Here is a 19035-nt window from a genome sequence, read left to right as displayed (position 1 = left end):
GGCCGCTTCCCTCCCCTTCCGGGTATTCCCGGTGTGACGTCACGGCGCAGGAGGGAAACCCCGGATCCTGGATTTCCAGGGGGAAACGGGAATTGCGGCTTTTCCAGAGGGAGAAGGAGAATTTAGGGTTTTGGGGAAGGGAAAAAGGGAATTTCAGGTGTTCCTGAAGGGAAAGAGGCTTCCGGCTTCCCGACGGACATGAGTGGTTTTCCAGAGGAAACGGGAAAGTTCGGGTGTTCCTGAAGGAAAGGTGAGTTTTGGGGTTTCCTGAGGGCACAGGTGATTGTCCGAGGAGGAGAAGGAGTATTGTCATTTTCCTGGGGGGAAATGCGAATTCCTGGTTTTCCTAAGGGAGAGACCAAATGCTGCTTTTCCAGGTGGAAAGGGGAAAGTCACTTCTTGTTTTCCCAAGGGAAGTTTGTGTTATCCCTATAGGAAGAGCCGGGTTTCTGGTTTTCCTGATGGAAATGTCCGGGTTTCCCGAGAGTTTTCCTATGGGAAAATAACTTCGTTTTCCCCTCAGAAACTTCAGGTTTGCCAGGAGGAGAAGTTGGTTTCTGTTTTTCCCACAGAAAAGCCAATTTCTGTTGTTCCTGAGGGAAAAGGGAATTTCTGTTTTTCCCAAGGGAGCAGCCGGTTCCTATTTTTCCTAAGGGAAAAGGACATTTCTGGTTTTCCTAAGGAGAAAGAGATTCTCTTTTTCCTAAGGGAAAGGCCAGTTTCTAAGCTTCCAGACTGAAAATGACATTCCTGGTTTTCCAGAGGCACAAACCTCTTCCTGGTTTTCCTGAGGGAAAATCAAATGTGTTTTCCTAAGGGATAAAAGAGGTTTTATTTCTCCTAAAGGATGGGCCACTTTCTACTCTTCCCAATGGAATTTGCAGTTCTCCTGAGGGAGAAGCCAGTTTGTGGTTTACTGATGGAAAAAGGAATTCCTGTTGCTTCTGGAGCTAGAGGCTGGATTCTCTTTCTCCTATGGGAACAGGCAATCTCAGTCCATCCCAGCCCAGGCAGCAGCAATTGGATTGAAACCATCATCCTGGTTTATCCCTCTTTCCCCCCAGATCTCCAGCCGTGGCCGAAGGGGAGAAGCGGAGGTGGCTCCTCCGGCTGGTGCAGGAGGGGCGCCTGGATCTCCTCCGGGATGAGCTGCATCCAGACAATGCCATGGACCTGGAATTGCAGCCCTGGCGCTATGGGCGCATGGGGGACACGCTCCTGCACCACGCTGCCCGCTATGGGCACCGGGATGTCCTCTCCTTCCTGGTGGAGGACCTGGGCATGGATGTTGAGGTGGTCAATGGTGACTACAAAAGACCTCTCCATGAAGCAGCCTCCATGGGCCATGAGGAGTGTGTGTCCTTCCTCCTGGAGAGAGGAGCCAGCGTGGACTGCTTGAAGAAGGCAGACTGGTAGGAGACTGCTTGGGTGTGAGGTGGAGGGATACCTGGAATGGGTTTGGGTGCAGGAGGTGTCATTTGGCATCATGGAATGGTTTGGGTTGGAAGGGACCTTAAAGCTCCTCTAGTTCCAACCCCTGCCACAGGCAGGGACCCCTTCCACTGGAGCAGCTGCTCCAAGCCCCTGTGTCCAACCTGGCCTTGAACACTGCCAGGGATGGGGCAGCCACAGCTTCTCTGGGCACCCTGTGCCAGCGCCTCAGCACCCTCACAGGGAACAGCTTCTGCCTAAGAGCTCAGCTCAGTCTCCCCTCTCTTGGGCAGGTTCAAGCCATTCCCCTTGGCCTGTCCCTACAGGCCCTTGTCCCAAGCCCCTCTCCAGCTTTCCTGCAGCCCCTTTAGGCACTGGAGCTGCTCTAAGGTCTCCCCTTCAGGAGCCTTCTCTTGCTCTTTCAGCCAGCAAAGTTTCCTACTGCCTTGCAGTAGATGATCAGAAGCCATCAGGTTCTTAGGGCACCATCTCTCAGGTTATTCTCTTTGCCTCCTTTTTCTCTCAGGACTCCCCTCATGATGGCTTGCACCAGGAATAACCTGGAGGTGATCAAAGCTCTCATGGAGCACGGAGCTAACCCACTGCTGAAGAATAAGGATGGCTGGAATTGCTTCCACATTGCGAGCCGGGAGGGCCATCCCCAGGTCCTCAGGTACCTGCTGGACATGTCCCCATGCAGCTGGGACACGGAGAGCACGATAAAGAGAACACCTCTGCACACAGCAGGTAAGAGTATCCCATTGCCATCAGACAGGTCAGATGATGGAGAACCAAAAGGGGCTGTTGTTTTGGTTTACGTTTAGTTTGGAAAAGCAAAGCGTGGCCTGTCCTGATACAAAACCACAGGGAAACAGTTAAATATGAAGTTATTGCAATTAAATGAAAGAGGGTAATGGAGGGAGTGAGTGGCAAACTCGCCTCTCTGAAGGGCAGTGCTCTTCTGCCTCTTTGCAGGATTTAAACCTCAGGACAAACACTCATTTTAGTTGCTTTCACATAAATAGCAAGAATTAGCTTTCATGGTTCTTAATGGTGTGCCAAAGACTGAGTTTGTGAGGTTGGGGGATCCTCAGTTCCAGCTTCAGTGGGTTTTGCCTGTGCTCAGACCATGTTTTTGTGGTGACAGTTCTGTTCTCTTGTGGTCTCCTTGGAGCAGGGTCTGGGTCTCTATCTCTGCCTCCCTGGGGTAGATACTCCCAAACTCCCATGGCTCAGAACATCTACAAGGCTCCAAGCATATCCTGGCATTTTAAATGTCCTGAAAGCAGCAGAGCTGTTGAGAGGCATCTTTTGGGGTCTGCCTGTTGGGGGCCAGTTGTAACAGCTTGATTTATCTTGTTGTAAGGTTTTGTAAGGGAAATACCTCTCAAAATGATCTTTTTTCCTCTCAGTACTTGCTGGATTAGGTCATTATAGGATCAAAGAATAGTTATGGTTAGAAGTAGCCTTAATATCACCCAGTTCCAAACCTCTGCCATGGGCAAGGACACCTCACACTAAACCACATCACCCAAGGCTCTGTCAAACCTGGCCTTGAACACTGCCAGGGATGGAGTATTCACAGCTTCCATGGGCAACCCATTCCAGTGCCCCATAACCCTTGCAGTAGAGAAATTCTTCCTTATATCCAATCTAAACTTCCCCTGTTTAAGTTTGAACCTGTTACCCCTTGTCCAAATCAGCAATCAAAAGAGATAAGGGGTCTCCAGGCATAACCTCAAGAAGAACCATCACAGGTCATGGTATTCTCACATAAGGAGGTTGTATCTAGTGAGAAATCCAGGTTGCCTTTCTGCAAAGGGAAAGGATTGTCCCTGCTGGGAATACTCAGGAGCTGTTGTTAGGGTTGTCCAGTTCCCCTTCTTTGCCCTTTTCATTGGTTTTAAAGGACACATCAAGGTAGTGAACTGGTTTAAAGAACCTCAAATGACATCTGGTGTGGTGTGGAGCAGAAGGGCACAGTTGGCTGAATGGTTGCATTTGGTTTCTGGCTTTCTGCCTCTTTTATCTTTGAGATGGAGTGATTCATGTTAATGAATCCATCCATAATTCATGGGTGATGCACAAGATGGGCCTCAGTCAAGTTCTCAGTCTTAATAAGTTGAGTGGCCCAATGCAGAATTAGGTTGGCCCTGCCTTAGAGAGTATTGGGTCTGGTTTCCCCCAGACTCATCTAGGTTAGGCAGTGCCAGTAAAGCATGGATGTTCCCAGAGCTTAAATCCCTTTAACTCTGCCCTCAGGAGCTGCAGTGAGGTTGGAGAGTGATGGGAGAGGTGTGTGACACCAAGTCAAGGTGACATTGTGGGGCAGGCTCAGGGCTGGAGGGTGCATGGAGGAGGAGGTTGACCTGAATCTGAAACGTGTAAGGATCAGGATGTGTCCCCTGGTGCTTGGCAGTGTCTCTGTAGGTTGAGCCTGAGGAGCCACTGCTCAAACCTGCAGCTATCAAAACTCATTTCCTAAAGGATTTAATAGGGATTGACACTGGAAAGACCCGAGGTGTTGTGAGGAGACCCCTGCTGTGCTGTAATAAATCTGTTGGGTATGTTGCTCCTCACTGTCGCTCCCATTCCTTCTCTAAGCCTCAGTAGCTTCCCTGTGCTCATCAGCTGTGACAGCCCCAGCCCAGGAGCATTGGCTGTGCCTTAGTCCTTTTTAGTTTGACCTGGGAATGATGATGAGTTGCTTGATGTTTTCAGGCTGGATGGTGAGGAGCAGGTTGTGTGAATGGGATGCTAATCCTTGTGTATCTGCGTGTTCTCCTGCCCCTGCTCAATCCCAGCTCTTCTGCTTCCATGTCTGGGCTGGCAGGCTGCACTCACAGCCCCCTCTCAACCTTGTCCCCCCACAGTCTGGGGGTTGAGGGTCTGGGGACAGGGTCAGGAGAGGATGAGCCCTGTCCTGAGGAAGAGGGGTGCTTCTGAGCTTGAGCTTGGTCTCCTCCCTGCCTCATAGCACTTGGGATATGGGGGTACAGACAGTGATGGTGGGATCCAGCACCCAGTTCTCACTGTTTCCTAGAGGTGTTTCCCCCTGTGTCCCCTCCTGTGTTTGATTTCCGCTGTGGCCAAGCCCTCATGCCATGATTTGGGTTGATTCCTGGTTATTTCACTGATCTAAGTTAGACCTGGACCACAAGGTGGGAGAGCACCAGCCGGTGAGGGAGCAACTGGGCAGTGGGAAAGCCTGGAGCTGCTTAAACCACCTTTGTTCCCAGCATGGTTGTAACCCAGGATGATGCTGGAGGCTGCTGCTGGGTGGGTGCTGGTGCCAGCACCTCTACACACCCCATCAAGCCCAGTTACATGGCTACAGCTCCTGAGGCAGGGATATGGGCGAGGGGCTGGAGATGATGCTGGGGGAAATCATGTCAAGACCAAGTGCTGTCTCAATGAGTTGGCATCCCAAGGGTGTGGATATGAGCACATTAACCCGTGACCAGGCCAGCTGGCTTCCTGGCACACTTATCCCTGCCTAATTTTCTCCCCAGAGCAATCCTTTTTCATGTTGATTCCTTAAGCTCTGTTGCTTCATGTATCCATAGCCTGAGGCAAAGAGAGCAAATGGCCAAGATCTGGGAGGATGGGAGCCCTTCCTTGGGTTTTCAGAGAGCAGCTATTGTGCAGCTGTGTCTGAAGGTTATTGCTGGTAACACACATGTGCCAGGGGCCGTTCTTCCCTCACACACAGTTAATAGCCTGTTGTAGCAGCTCTGGGCTTGGCTTGCTGGGGTTTTGCCTTTAATGTGTTTCATTTGATTTGCAAAATGACCTGAAGAGGGGAGGGGAAAAAGCCAAAAAGGCAGATCAAGGTTGTCCTGACATTGTAGTAATACAATGTGTATTACTACATCCCCATCACTATAATACAATGTCAATGTGGTTGGGTTTTATTACAGGAGGGAATATTTCAGTGCCTGATGTTCAAATCCTCCCCCACTGTTGTTGTTTTTCCTCAGAGATGCTGCTGTCTGGGTGAGGATGTTTCATTAGGATGATGAGATGGGAGTGATGAGTAGTGGCTGAGGAGGGGTTGCAAATACCATCCAGCTCTTCAGCAGCTCCTTACTCTGTGTTCATCCTGCTTCTCCCAGATCTCACTCCAGGGATTAGCAAATACTTGCAAGAAGAGATCTTTGTGTCAGTTTAATTGCTTGTACTCAGCAGGTAGAGGCAAATGGTGCCTTTTCCGTGGTTTATCTGGTGTTTTCCTATAGGATCAGGGAAAGGGAAGGCTCGAGATACAGAGAAAAACCCCAAAGCTTTGAATTTAAAGCCTCTTGGAAGCCATTCCCTCATTGTTAGTAAGCCAGAATGGTCGGAAAGGTGACTGTGTTTCACTGTATGGCATGAAAGCATAAATCAGTGGCATTTCTCTCTCTCATAGCAATGCACGGCTGTTCCGATGTTGTGGAGCTGCTCCTGGAGCGGTAAGCAGGAATCCTCCCAGCTCTTCCCCACCTCCTGTCCACTGCCAAGCTCACTCCAGCCACCAGGACACAAAAAAACATTGATTCCATTCGGGAAGCCTGTCTGCACAGCTGCCCTGCATTCGATCCCGAGGCTGTGTCCATTTCCTCTGGGATTTTCACAGCTGGTTAGAGCCCTCTGAGACATGGATGGGCTCTGGATGGGCTCTGACTTGGCTATGACATAACCCTGGTTGTGTAACAGCTCCTTTTCTGTGCTGATTCATTCCCAGTGTGTCCGAAGCCACACGATAGCAACAAACCACTTTCCTGACAGCTCCGTTCTGGGTGCAGCTGCTCCAGAGCCATAGAATCATGGAATCAGATAGGCTGGAAAAGCCCTTTAAGCTCATCCAGCCCAAACATTCCCAGCCCTGCCAAGGCCACCACTGCCCCATGGCACTGAGGCCTCGTCTCCACACTGTGTGAACACTTGCAGGGACGGTGCCTGCAGCCCTCCCCTGGGCAGCCTGTTCCAATGCCTGAGCACCCTGTGGGGTAGGAATTGTTCCTCAGCTCCATCTAAAGCTGCCCTGGTGCAGCTTGAGGCCATTTCCTCTTGTCCCATCCCTTGTTCCTTGGGAGCAGAGCCCAGCCCCTCCTGGCTGCATCCTCCTGTCAGGCACTTGGAGGGAGCCATCAGGTCCTCCCTGAGCCTTCTCTTCTCCAGACTGAACCCCCCAGGCTGGGCTTAGCCCCCAGGCTTTCTTCTCAGGCTGTAGCTCTCAGGATACTGCTGTGAATTGGCTTAAATCAGCTTTAAATCTCGTCCTGACCCTGACACCTTCCAAACCAGCACTGCCAGATCTGGAGCAGCTTTCCCTGGGCATAGCAACCATGGTTCCTCCTAACCAGCTCATCCCAGCCTTAATTCCTGGCCAGGCTTGGCCCAGCATAAACATATTCCTGTGATCTGAGCCAGGCTTTGCATTTTAATTCAGCCTTATTTCAATGGAGCTTTAACCTGAATGAGATCTCTGGGCTTTGATTCTGTATGGGATGGTGTTACATGAGGATATGGCTTTGTCCTCTGCCTCTTACCCCAAAAACATCCTGGTTTGGGGAGGCAAGGGAAATCATCTGTAGAGCCTTGGCTTTCCTGTAGCAAGCTGCATTAGCTGAATACCAAATCTCTGACCCCAGAAAACCCCAGCATACCATGTCCAGGCCATAAAGCGCTGAGACAGGTTTATCTATGGTATATGGTATATGCCCTTTCCAAACCCATCCACCAATAGTCTCCCACCCCACCAATGCAAAGCAGCTCATGCAGGAAGGATTTTGGAGCCAGCAACAACTTTGTCCGGGCTTTTTCCTTCCCTCCCAGGTGCCACTACAAACCTGACAGCAGGGATAAATGTGGAGTCACTCCCTTTATGGATGCTATCCAGAACGGGCACGTCAGCATTGCCCGGCTGCTCCTGGAAAAACACCAGGTAGGTGCCAGAAACCTCGGCTTCCTCCTCCAGGACCTGACCCAGAACTGCTGGGACAGGTAATCCATGTGTTCCCATGGAGCAGATTCCCAACATGTAAAGAAGTGAATTGCAAAAGAAGGGGAATTCCCCCTGGAGATAAGCACCAGGACTTAACTTGTAGTGCAGATCTTGCTCTGTGGTAGAGATATGTCCCCATAGCTGGTGCACAGGGATGGAGACACAAGGCAGTGGCAGGAGGGGACAGGATTTGCTGTGTCAAAGCCAACACCAGCACTGGGCAGTGCCAGGGCTCAGTGTGGTGGCTCTGGTGGCAGTGCTGAGGGTGGATAACACCGAGGTGTCTGCCTCTGCCTCCCTCTCTCATGGCAGCTGCTGTTCCCATGTTATCTCCCAGTAATCCCTGGTTTCCTCCAGCACACAAGGCATAAAGGGATGGCAGCAGAGCCAGTTGTACATAGCAGGAACCTGACCACTGCCTTCTTATTGCCTGCTGGGTTGCTGTGAGATGGCTGGAGCCCACCACAGAGGTGGGGTTGTGCCTCTTTGCTTTGCCTCTCCCCTGCACCAGCTCTGGTGTCCATTGGGCACCATCATGAACCAGTGCACGTCACTGCCCTGGCAGGATGGCAAAACCAGTCTTAGAATCATGGACTCAATCTGTTTGTGCCACACTGGGAGGTGGAATTGACCACCTGAGCCCCCAGCATGGCACAGAGCAGGCCAGGGAAGGGGGTACCACACTTTTCAAGAGCACAAGGTTTGGGTTTACTCAGCTGTAACACAGAGATGGTTTGATGCTCACATTGTGTTTGAGTGCGTAGATGCTTGCTGGCTTCAGGTGTTCATGTGCTTATCTTTGCTCATCTGGCCCTTACAGGATTAAACACTTGTGAATGGTGGTTACATTCATAGTCCCATGTTTCAGGCAGTGAAGATGGAACAGTTGATTTGATTTCCTCTGTGTGATGCCCTGGCTTAGTGCCGCAAAGCAGCACTGGAAACACTAATAACAGTGTTGCTACCTTTTAGGATTATAAAGCCATGAGTCGGGCCCTCTAGATTTCAAGAGGCTGGATTATACCCTTTAAGATGAGTGTACTCACTGTGTATTACTTCTGTTACCCTTCTTGATTTAGTGTCATTGTGGTTGATGGTCAGAGACTCACAAAAGAGATTTCATAAGGTCATCCACCCATCTCCCTGTCTCTACCCCTTTTCAGCTGCTTCTCCACTAGCACAGCCGTTGGAGGTGGGTTGTTTCTTGCTGGTTTGAAGAGTTAAACCCCATTGCATGTGCTCCAGCAGGAGAGAGAATGAGCTTTGCTCTCTTTTGGTACTAGTTTTGCTTATCTCTTAAGCTCAGCAGGAAGCCTGCTCTGGTCTGCAAATTGTGGTGCCACCAGCAGCAGTGGTCCTGCTAGGGACACCCCACATGTTCATCACCATGGCCATGGCAAGCAGACAGGATTCTGCTCCAGCTGTGATTGTCCTTGAAGGTTTGGCCAAGCTGTTCATTGCTTTCCCTTTCCCTCTTCCCCTATTCCAGGCCTGTCCTACAGCCATGGATGCACTGGGTGCTCAAGCTCTGCACCGGGCAGCAGTTACAGCACAGGATGAAGCCATCCAGTTTGTTGTCTCTGAGCTGGGTGTTGATGTCAATGAGAGAGCGACAGCCCTGCAGCTCACAGCACTGCACTATGCAGCCAAGGTTTGTCCCTCTACAGCATCTCTGCTAGTCTGTTGTGCTACAAGCAGGCATCTAAACCAGGCTGGCTTCGGTGTTCACCTATGATGGAGGATTTACACTTCAGCTCATCCTCTGTCACTGTCTGCTCCTGACCAGTCCCATACCCTGTTTAATGGGTTTTAGACCCTCTGAGGTCTCCATGCAGCTTCTCTTCTCCAGGCTGAACAGCCCCAATGTTCTCAGCCTATCTCCATACAGGAGGTGCTCCAGCCCCTGAGCATCCTCATGGCTTCCTCTGGACTTGTTCCAACAGCTCCATGTCCTTCTGATGCTGGGGACACCAGAACTGCACCCAGTGCTGCACATGGGGTCTCACGAGAGCAGAGCAGAGGGGCAGGATCACCTCCTTTGACCTGCTGGTTATGCAAAAGAGAGTCCAGCCTGCTGATTGTTGGGAGCTGTTGGTACCAACACCTCATGAGCTGTGATAGCTCTTCACCAGTGTCTCCTCACTCACATGGCAAAAGAAACATGGATGGAATGCTGCTCTGATTTCATTCTCTGCCTTCAGCCCTGGTGGTTTGGGTCCCAGTGGGTCAGCAGCCACTCTCCGTGTCAGCAGCTTCCTGGACAGAAGATGTGCTGTGAAACAGCAGTCATTTGTCCCAGTAGGCTGGAATCTGGCCTGTCCATGGCCAGCCATGAGAAAGGAGAGAAGAGGTGGAGGGAGCTCCTGGTGCTTATCTGTGTCCTTCACTCTGGAGCTGTCTTGAATTCCAGGCAGTGGGAGTTGTTAGAGCTTTCTCCTCCTCCCATCGCGTATCTGTGTGAGAAGTGGGTCCTGATGTGCTGTGGATCCTTCAATGCTCCCTGTGAGTGCAGAACCCATCCCAAAAGCATGAAGCAGGATCCCTCCTGGGAGCCTGCTGCCTCCCTTATGCTTGGTGCTGTCACAGCAGTGTGCAGCATGCTGCCTGCCAACAGCAAGGGAAGGTCCCTCCTCACATCCCTGTGTGTTAAACCCTGTGAGCTCTAACATGCAGCATTCAGAGCCCAGTCTAGACTTGTAGTGGGAACGAAGCAGCACAACCCAGCATCCCTCTCCCACAAAAGCATCAATGGCACTTACTTGGAGTGCTGGCAACAGCATTCTCCTCCAGCAGGACCCAGCCATGCCATTTGCTGGCTCCCACAAAAGAGGCCTTTCTCCCAGATTCTCTTCCTCATGCTCTAAGAAACCATGTTGAAAGCCCTTTTGGTTGCCAAGGGTGCGTTCAACAGCAAGGCTTTTGGGGAGTATAATGTGCCTTGGAGAAGATCCCAGCTGTGTCCTGGGGAGAGATTTGATGGGTTTCTCTTCCTTCCCGAGGCTCAGTGTCACTTTATATTTACAGCATCATTTGTTTGGCTGGTGGGTTGATGGGATTTTTAGTTCTTTTCTTATTACTTTGCATTTATAAATACATGAAAATCAAATCATGCTTTCAATTCAGTTTGCTGCCAAGGCTGTGGCAGCTAAAGCAGCTCCTGGCTCACGGTCTTTGCTACATACAGCAGGCAAATGGGAGCCTTGAGCAGGGGAGGGGAAGATGCTACTGAGTCGTATGATGATGATGGGGGGGAAGAGGGGGTGTTAGGGCTAAAAATAAGAGCCTTCCATTCTCATACTACACAACAAAGACTAATTCATTGCACTGAAGCCATCATTACAAAGTCAGGCGTGTTATTCAGGGAGAGAAGGTTTATTTATGGAGAAGGGAGCGGAGAGGAGGGCTCTGGGGGCTGTGTGGCATCTTCCCCTGCTGTGTTTTAAATTGGCTGCTGGCAGAGGGGAGGCAGAGGACGCTGTGGGTGGTGATGGTGTGTAAGTGAATGTGGTGTTCTGCTTCTGCTCACAGGGAGTTACAAATACCGGAGTAATCCTTGAGGAGATGCTCAGGGTGCTGTGGGATGCGCAGCAGTTCACATCATAGGATCATGGAATCAGCCAGGCTGGAAAAGCCCTTTAAGTTCATCCAGCCCAACCATTCCCAGCACTGCCAAGGCCACCCCTAACCCATGGCACTGAGGCCTCGTCTCCACACTGTGTGAACACTTGCAGGGCCGGTGCCTGCAGCCCTGCCCTGGGCAGCCTGTTCCAATGCCTGAGCACCCTGTGGGGCAGGAATTGTTCCTCAGCTCCATCTAAACCTGCCCTGGTGCAGCTTGAGGCCGTTTCCTCTTGTCCCATCCCTTGTTCCTTGGGAGCAGAGCCCAGCCCCTCCTGGCTCCATCCTCCTGGCAGGCACTTGGAGGGAGCCATCAGGTCCCCCCTGAGCCTTCTCTTCTCCATCTGAACCCCCCAGGTCCCTCAGCCGTTCCCCATCTCTCTTGTGCTCCAGGCCCTGCACCAGCTCCATTGCCCTTCTCTGGCCCCACTCCAGCACCTCAAGGTCTCTCTTGTAGTGAGCAAGTTCTGCTCCCTGGGCTGAAATGCACCTCGGTAGAAGCTCTTCTATGTCCCTGTGGTACTTGAAGTGAATTTACAGTGTAGGAAAACAAGGCTTTTTGCTGACAGTTGGTCCTTTTATCAGCTGGTGTCCAATTCTGGAGGGGAAATCCTCCACTTTGGGACCAGCTGAAGTTAAAAGCAGTTTAACTGAGTTACTTGCCTGGCAGCAAGGACTGGAGAGGCAAAGGCAGGATCAGGGGACAAATTAGTGCCCTAATTGCTGTTAAGAAACATCTTTAGGTTGTGTCACCCGGTTCTCTGAGGTCCTTTGTGCATTAACTCCTCCAGAGCCACACTGGGAGACAATCCTGATTCCTCACACCTGCAGCTGTGCAAGGTGGATCTATGGGCCACGATCAGGAGGATCATATGGGATCTACAGGTCTAAAAGCAGATCTGAAGCTGCCTGGATCTGGACTGGGTTGTGTGTCTATCACATGTGCCCTGCCAAAGCATTGCTCAGTGTTTGGTGGTGGAGCTACCACCACCACAGACTGCTCTGCACTGTGATGTGATTTTAAGCACTATTGGACATAATTGAACACTTTTGGTTTTAAAGCATTGTGTTAAATCTTTCCAGAGAAAATGATACATCCCAGCATGGTTTGGGTTGGAAATGACCTTCAGATCATCCAGTTCCAACCCCTTCCACTAGAGCAGGTTCCTCCACGCCCCTGTGTCCAACCTGGCCTTGAAGTCTGGGACTCTTATGATCCTGATTCCCTTTGGAGCCTGGAGCAGCTCCTGCTAGCTGCGTATCTGACCATGACAGATTGGGTTTGTGTCTATGCCCTTCCCGTTGTCATATGCAGTTAGGACCAGCTCCCTTGTGGCCTCCTTTCTCCTCTGGCCTGTGTTATTCTGTTACGTGCATAGTTGGGAATTGCACATTGCTGACTCTTCCTTGTGTCTGTGGTCACTGCTGCAGGAAGGACATGCACACACTATCCAGACACTGCTGTCCCTCGGTGCTGATGTCCATGCAAAGGATGGGAAGAGCCGTTCAGGTAAGGCTCCTCTGAGCTCTTTGTTCACCCTCTGTATGACAGCAAGAACGAGCTTTAATAACAAGCCTAACCTCAAAGCAGCCCACACTGTGTCTGTGAGGAGATGCTAGAAGCATGTATGCAAAAGGCTCTTGGAGCAGCCTGACATGTGAAGCCCGGGGGGTTTCTTTGCAGCTTTCATTCACTGGCTCTCTTCCTGCTTGACTTCTGATGCTGAATTGCATGGTTGAGCCTGCTCTGGGCCTTTCCCAGGGGGGACAGAACCCAGATGCTAATTTCTCTGTACCCAGCTGCTTCTTTTGCATAGAACTCTCAGGACCTTCATATCTTTGATACTCCTGCCTGGCCATCAAATTGGGTTGAAATTAGCCACTTTGAAACCATTAGGATGGGCAGACAAATAGGATTCTGCAAGCTCTCGAGCCTGAGTTCCTCAGCAAACTACCTAGGAATGGCTTATAGCAAATAATGAGAGCTTGAATGTGAATATAGTTGCTATAGTAATGCCAGGGAGTTGGCATTCCCAGCGTGAGAGTCTGAGGCATCTCTTGTGTCACGTCTCCCTCTGACAAACCCTCCCCCATATAGAAATGGTTTCAGCTATTGCTGAGATTGGCAACTTCCCCATTTATCAGGTTAGCTTCATGCCACGCTTCAGTGGTGACCATCTCCCCCTCCGGTGCCTCGGGGAGTAAAGCTGAGCTCTGCTGAACGTGTCCACATTTGGGGTGGCTCATTATGCCCGTCAGCTGCCCAGCACCTTTGCTGTAAGGGTTCTGGAGCACTCTCATGTGGAGACAGGCTTAGAACATTGGGGCTGTTGAGCCTGGAGAACAGAAGCTGCGTGGAGACCTCAGAGCAGCTTCCAGTGTCTGAAGGGGGCTACAAGGATGCTGGAGAAGGACCTTCATGAGGGATTGGCCCCTGATTGTGCAGGTTTAGTTGTCCCATTGCTGCTGTAGGCACACATGGCTGCAGAAGCTGAGTCCTGCTGTGCCATTCCTTGTGCTGGGTGTTGCAACTGGGAAAAGTCATCTTTCACCCTCTGTGTATTCCCTTGGCTGGCTTGGTTTCCTTCTATGCAAATCCGATGTTTGCATCTGAAGTAGGCTGAGGCCAAACCCACAGGGCAACTCAGCTCCTGTGTTGGCACAAAATCATGGAATGGTTTGGGTTGGAAGGGCTTAAAGCTCCTCCAGCTCCAACCCCTGCCACAGGCAGGGACCCCTTCCACTGGAGCAGCTGCTCCAAGCCCCTGTGTCCAACCTGGCCTTGAACACTGCCAGGGATGGGGCAGCCACAGCTTCTCTGGGCACCCTGTGCCAGCGCCTCAGCACCCTCACAGGGAACAGCTTCTGCCTAAGAGCTCAGCTCAGTCTCCCCTCTCTTGGGCAGGTTCAAGCCATTCCCCTTGGCCTGTCCCTCCAGGCCCTTGTCCCAAGCCCCTCTCCAGCTTTCCTGCAGCCCCTTTAGGCACTGGAGCTGCTCTGGGGTCTCCCCTTCAGGAGCCTTCTCTTGTCCAGGCTGCCCCAGCCCAGCTCTCTCAGCCTGGCTCCAGAGCAGAGCTGCTCCAGCCCTCGCAGCATCTCCATGGCCTCCTCTGCACTCGCTCCAACAGCTCCACGTCCCTCTTGTGCTGCTGCCCCAGAGCTGGATCAGGGCTGCAGGGGGGGTCTCCCCAGAGCACAGCAGAGGGGCAGGATCCCCTCCCTGAGCTGCTGCTCATGCTCTGGGGGTGCAGCCCAGCACATGGGGGGTCTGGGCTCAAGCACATACTGAAGCCAGGTCATGGGGAGCTCCTCATGGACCAACACCATCTTGTCCCCCTACAGCTCTACATGCAGCCTGTGCTGGGCAGCAGGCAGATGCCGCACGGATCCTGCTCCGCGCTGGGCTGGAGGACACCCCGGATGGCACAGGCACGCTGGCTCGGCAGCTCGCAAGGAAGCCGGATGTCATCCAGGTTTTCCAGGATGCAAATGTCAGCATGTGAGATGTAATGGAAAAGAGAAGCCTGTTTGATCTCAATGCGGTATGTTAGTTATCACTGATTTAAGCAAAAATGAGGGGATTTTTGCCCAGGGATTGAGCAGAGAAACAAAGTTTTACACTTGGGAAGTATGGGAAAAATGTATTTTAAATGGGATTATCTCAAAATGGTATAAGTCAGAACCCCAGACTGGTTTGTGTTGGAAGGGACCTTAAATCTCCTCCAGTTCCAACCCCTGCCACACGCAGGGACACCTTCCACTGGAGCAGCTGCTCCAAGCCCCTGTGTCCAACCTGGCCTTGAACACTGCCAGGGATGGAAACATGCTTTAAATAGGATTATCTCAACAAGATAATGGATGTGATGGATCTGGGCTATCACGCTCTTGTGCTGACCCTATTGCAAGTTTATGATTGTTCTTCTTTCACTTCCACATTTTAGGGCTGAACTTCACCTCTTGTGCAGCACCCAGCACATCCAAACAGCCAAGGCCCCAGCTCCATGCAGGATAACCAAGGAATGTTCCCTATGTGCTACTGTTAGATGACTTCTGGGCACCTGCATGGTTTGAACCTCCTGGGATGTCTCCTAGGCTAGAGTTTACTGGGATGTAGGCATACAATGGACATCCTGAGGGAGAGGATGCACCTGAAGCATTGATTTTTATAGCCCTTTATAGACCTGCTCACCACTAATCTCTTCAGTTGTGGCCACCTCTTATGATAGCCACTGAGTGAGGCTGAGCATGAGGATTGAGCCCTTGGAGGCCTATTCATCAGGTTTGAGCTGCAGAGGACAAGTGTAGGGAGCCTTCAAGCTGCATCAGCCTATTGTGGATCCCAGAGGCATCTGAAGTCAATAGTAAGACCTCAACCTTTCAATGACATCATGGGTCTTTGGATCAGAGTGGAAAAGAGAGGGATTTGTTATTCCAGTCTTGCTTGGCACTTCTCATCACTGATGAACTTTACAGATAATCTGGGGTTTTTTTGTGTGTAAGTGTATAAGGAAATGGGTTACTATTTAATGTAGCCAACATGTCTCTAATGGCCTGGAATACACGTGGAGGTGAGAGCTCCTGTTGCTCTTTGGTTTTATTTGTATGTATCTGGAATGCTAAGGTCATTTTTGCATAGACCCATGGCACACCCCTGTCTGTAGGTAATACCAGGACATAAAACCCAACAGGATTCTGTAGGTCTGATGATAGCAGATGCTAAAAGTCAGGCCTGTAACTGAGTGAGCTGGGCTATAACACGAGCCCAAGCCATGGTGCTCATGTTAAGGTTTAATGCACAGCCCATGTGCTTCCCAGTGGTGTTAAGATGATGCTGAGTTGTGTTGGAATGAGGAATTCCCACCCCATGGTGTCTGAAGCAGAACTGGCTGTGATGATCTTAAGCCAGAGCGACAACAGTGCCATGCTCCTCTGAGCTAAACAGCTTTAGCAGCAGGGTTAGGGTCTCCTCTCCTGTCATGTATTGCATGAGAAGAGCCTGTGTGCTCACAGGAATGATTTGGGGGGCTCTAAGAGGGGGAGGAGAGAGGGTTGGAAGCATCTTAAGACTCTTCCAGATGTGCCTACAAAGACCTGGGTTTTGTCAGTGTTTCTGTCTTGTTTCCCCATCAGTGAAGGGCATTCTTCACCACTACAGAGGAGAAATGAACTAATGCTGGAAGGTGTTAGTGGTGTGGGATGGTGGGAGCTGCATCAGCCCCTGGGCAGGTGAGGAGGTGGCTTTATTCCTCTAGAGGTCCTGAATCCTTCCATAAATCTGGCCCTGGCCTCCACACAGCAAACCCAGTAAATGCAAGGAGCTGCTTTATTCCCACTTCCCATGATTTTAGCAAACCATGAAGGAGGCATTGCCTCCTGATATCCCTGCTGATGAGCTCAGGCTGCTTGTGAATGTAAGCTTTTAGGAGAAAACAAGTGATGATGTTTTTCAGTGCCTGTCCCTAGCTCTCCTGGTCATGGCAAACAGGGAATTTGCATTCTTTTGAAGGTGCTTTATGATTTCCAAAGGCTTCTGTACAATAGCAGAGGTCTGCCCACCTGGGATGGGGAGCTCAGGCACTGTGCTTGCATACAGAAGTGAGATGTAATGGCACAGCTCCAGCACTGTTATGTGTTGTGGCTGTCCCATCCCTAGCAGTGTTCAAGGCCAGGTTGGACACAGGGGCTTGGAGCAGCTGCTCCAGTGGAAGGTGTCCCTGCCTGTGGCAGGGGTTGGAACTGGATGGGCTTTAAGGTCCCTTCCAATACAAACCATTCTATGATTTACCCTTCATTTAGATCTGCCCCTCAGGCAGTAAAAAGGTGCACAGAAACAAACTGGCTGCTGTTAGTGCAGGTACAAAAGGACATTAGAAAAGGCCAATGGATTCAGAATCAGCCCAGGGAAGAGCCCTTGGTGTCTTTCTGCCAGCTTCTGCTATTGGTTACTCACTGCAAGGTAGGAACAAGGGGTCAGAGACCTTTGTGCCCACAGAGCGCGGTGCAGGGAATAGCTCATCAGTGTGTATGTGTGAATCCCAACCGTGTTCCCAGCACACACCTCCCATGGAGAGACAGAGCAAGCGGCTGCTCCCTGGGGTGGAAGCCCAGGAGCCAGGCTCACTGCCACGAGGTGCTGAAGGCAGCTTGGAGCAGAGCCCAGCAGCCAGCACATGGCTTCAGTGCTGGGCTGTGACACCAGCACAGCACCGGGGCTTGATGGGGATGCTGCAGACACACAGGGTCCTGCGGCCACAGAGGAGACTTAGTGCTTCTGTCTTGTAGGATGTGGCTGAGATGAGGTCTCTTTGATCCTGCTCCTCCATTCTGCTCCCTGAGACCCCACGTGTAGCACTGGGTGCAGTTCTGGTGCCCTCCAGGACATGGAGCTGTTGGAGCAAGGTCAGAGGAGGCCACAAGGATGATTGGGGCTGGAGCAGCTCCTGTGTGGAGAGAGGCTGAGAACATTGGGGCTGTTGAGCCTGGAGAAGAGAAGCTGCTTGGAGACCTCAGAGCAGCTTCCAGTGTCTGAAAGGGGCTACAAGGATGCTGGAGAGGGGCTCTTCATCAGGGACTGTAGTGATAGGACAAGGGGTGATGGGTTCAAACTGAAACAGGGGAAGTTCAGGTTGGAGATAAGGAAAAAGCTGTTCCCTGTGAGGGTGCTGAGGTGCTGGCACAGGGTGCCCAGAGAAGCTGTGGCTGCCCCATCCCTGGCAGTGTTCAAGGCCAGGTTGGACACAGGGGCTTGGAGCAGCTGCTCCAGTGGAAGGTGTCCCTGCCCATGGCAGGGGTTGGAGCTGGATGAGCTTTAAGGTCCCTTCCAACCAAAACCATTCCATGATAAGCAGCCTTCCTAATTATTAAAGTCATTTGAAAGGAGATCCTGTGCTCCCCACCCAAAACACCACTGTGGGGTTTTGGCTGCATGATGAAGCTTCAAGTTCTTCACCAGCCCAGTGTGTCCTGGTATAATCACAGAACCAACCAGGTTGGAAAAGCCCTTTAAAGCTCATCCAGCCCAACCATTCCCAGCCCTGCCAAGGCCACCCCTAACCCATGGCACTGAGGCCTCATCTCCACGCTGTGTGAACACTTGCAGGGATGGTGCCTGCAGCCCTGCCCTGGGCAGCCTGTTCCAATGCCTAAGCACCCTGTGGGGCAGGAATTGTTCCTCACCTCCATCCAAACACAGGGGATGCAGCCATATGATCAAATTAAGATGTCTTAAGCTCTCTTGTGTTTAATCCACAGTTCTGTCCCATAAGCAGCTTTGCCATAACCGCTGTGTGTGTGCTCCTGTCCCAGCTCTCTCCCCATCCCCAGGATGTGGATCCACAGGACACTAAAACCAGAGCTCAGCTGGGAAAGTCCTGCCTGGCTTCAGGAAGCGGTGGGTGGTGGAGAGCGGGTTGAGGTGAGGATTTAAAAGAGCAACCTTAAATGCAATAAAAAGCTCAAATCTTCAAATGGTTGGTGTCATGTTGGGTTTTGCTGCAGACGTGGGGATTTGCTGCATGGAAAGTGATCCTGGATGAGAGGAAAACTGTCTTTTGGGTTGAAAAGGGGAAATGAGAGAGAAGCCACATGAGGGAAGCAGAAATACATGAAAGCTTGTGTGTGTACACACTCCCTTTGCATGCATAGCACGTAGATGTGCCCCTTGCACACATGCAGATGCATGTCCATAGAGTCCCAGTCTGCTTTGGGTTGAAAGGGACCTTAAACCTCATCCAGTTCCACCTTCCACTGGAGCAGCTGCTCCAAGCCCCTGTGTCCAACCTGGCCTTGAACACTGCCAGGGATGGGGTAGCCACAGCTTCTCTGGGCAATGGAACCTCACTGTACAGGTCTGAATGTGTGTGTTGTACACGAGTATGTGCCCATTGCACCAACACGTGCACCCAATGGGTGTGCAACGGGACCCTTGCACATGTGCACCAATGCACCCACCCACTGCACACAGGCTGTCATTGCGCACCCCTTACACGCACCTGTCCTTT

General features: G+C 51.4%; 1 protein-coding gene across 2 annotated transcripts; it reads left to right on the top strand.

The window, feature by feature from the left end:
* The first annotated feature begins 42 nt into the window (after positions 1-42).
* Positions 43-18488, top strand: ANKRD16 (ankyrin repeat domain 16). 2 transcript variants are annotated; one of them, XM_034063297.1, is made up of 9 exons: positions 43-250; positions 1065-1412; positions 1958-2178; positions 5840-5882; positions 7249-7357; positions 8907-9068; positions 12467-12545; positions 14378-14577; positions 18287-18488. In XM_034063297.1, the coding sequence occupies exons 2-8, from the start codon at positions 1168-1170 to the stop codon at positions 14536-14538; spliced, it is 1020 nt and encodes a 339-aa protein (XP_033919188.1). In that variant the 5' UTR covers positions 43-250; positions 1065-1167; the 3' UTR covers positions 14539-14577; positions 18287-18488. The 2 variants fall into 2 exon arrangements, with proteins under 2 accessions (XP_033919188.1, XP_033919187.1); XM_034063296.1 differs by lacking the exon at positions 18287-18488 and adding an exon at positions 14977-15609.
* Positions 18489-19035: the final 547 nt, after the last annotated feature.

The sequence above is a fragment of the Melopsittacus undulatus genome, chromosome 5 (assembly GCF_012275295.1).
Source record: "Melopsittacus undulatus isolate bMelUnd1 chromosome 5, bMelUnd1.mat.Z, whole genome shotgun sequence".
Classification (NCBI taxonomy): domain Eukaryota; kingdom Metazoa; phylum Chordata; class Aves; order Psittaciformes; family Psittaculidae; genus Melopsittacus; species Melopsittacus undulatus.
This window is presented reverse-complemented; position numbering and strand designations above follow the sequence as displayed.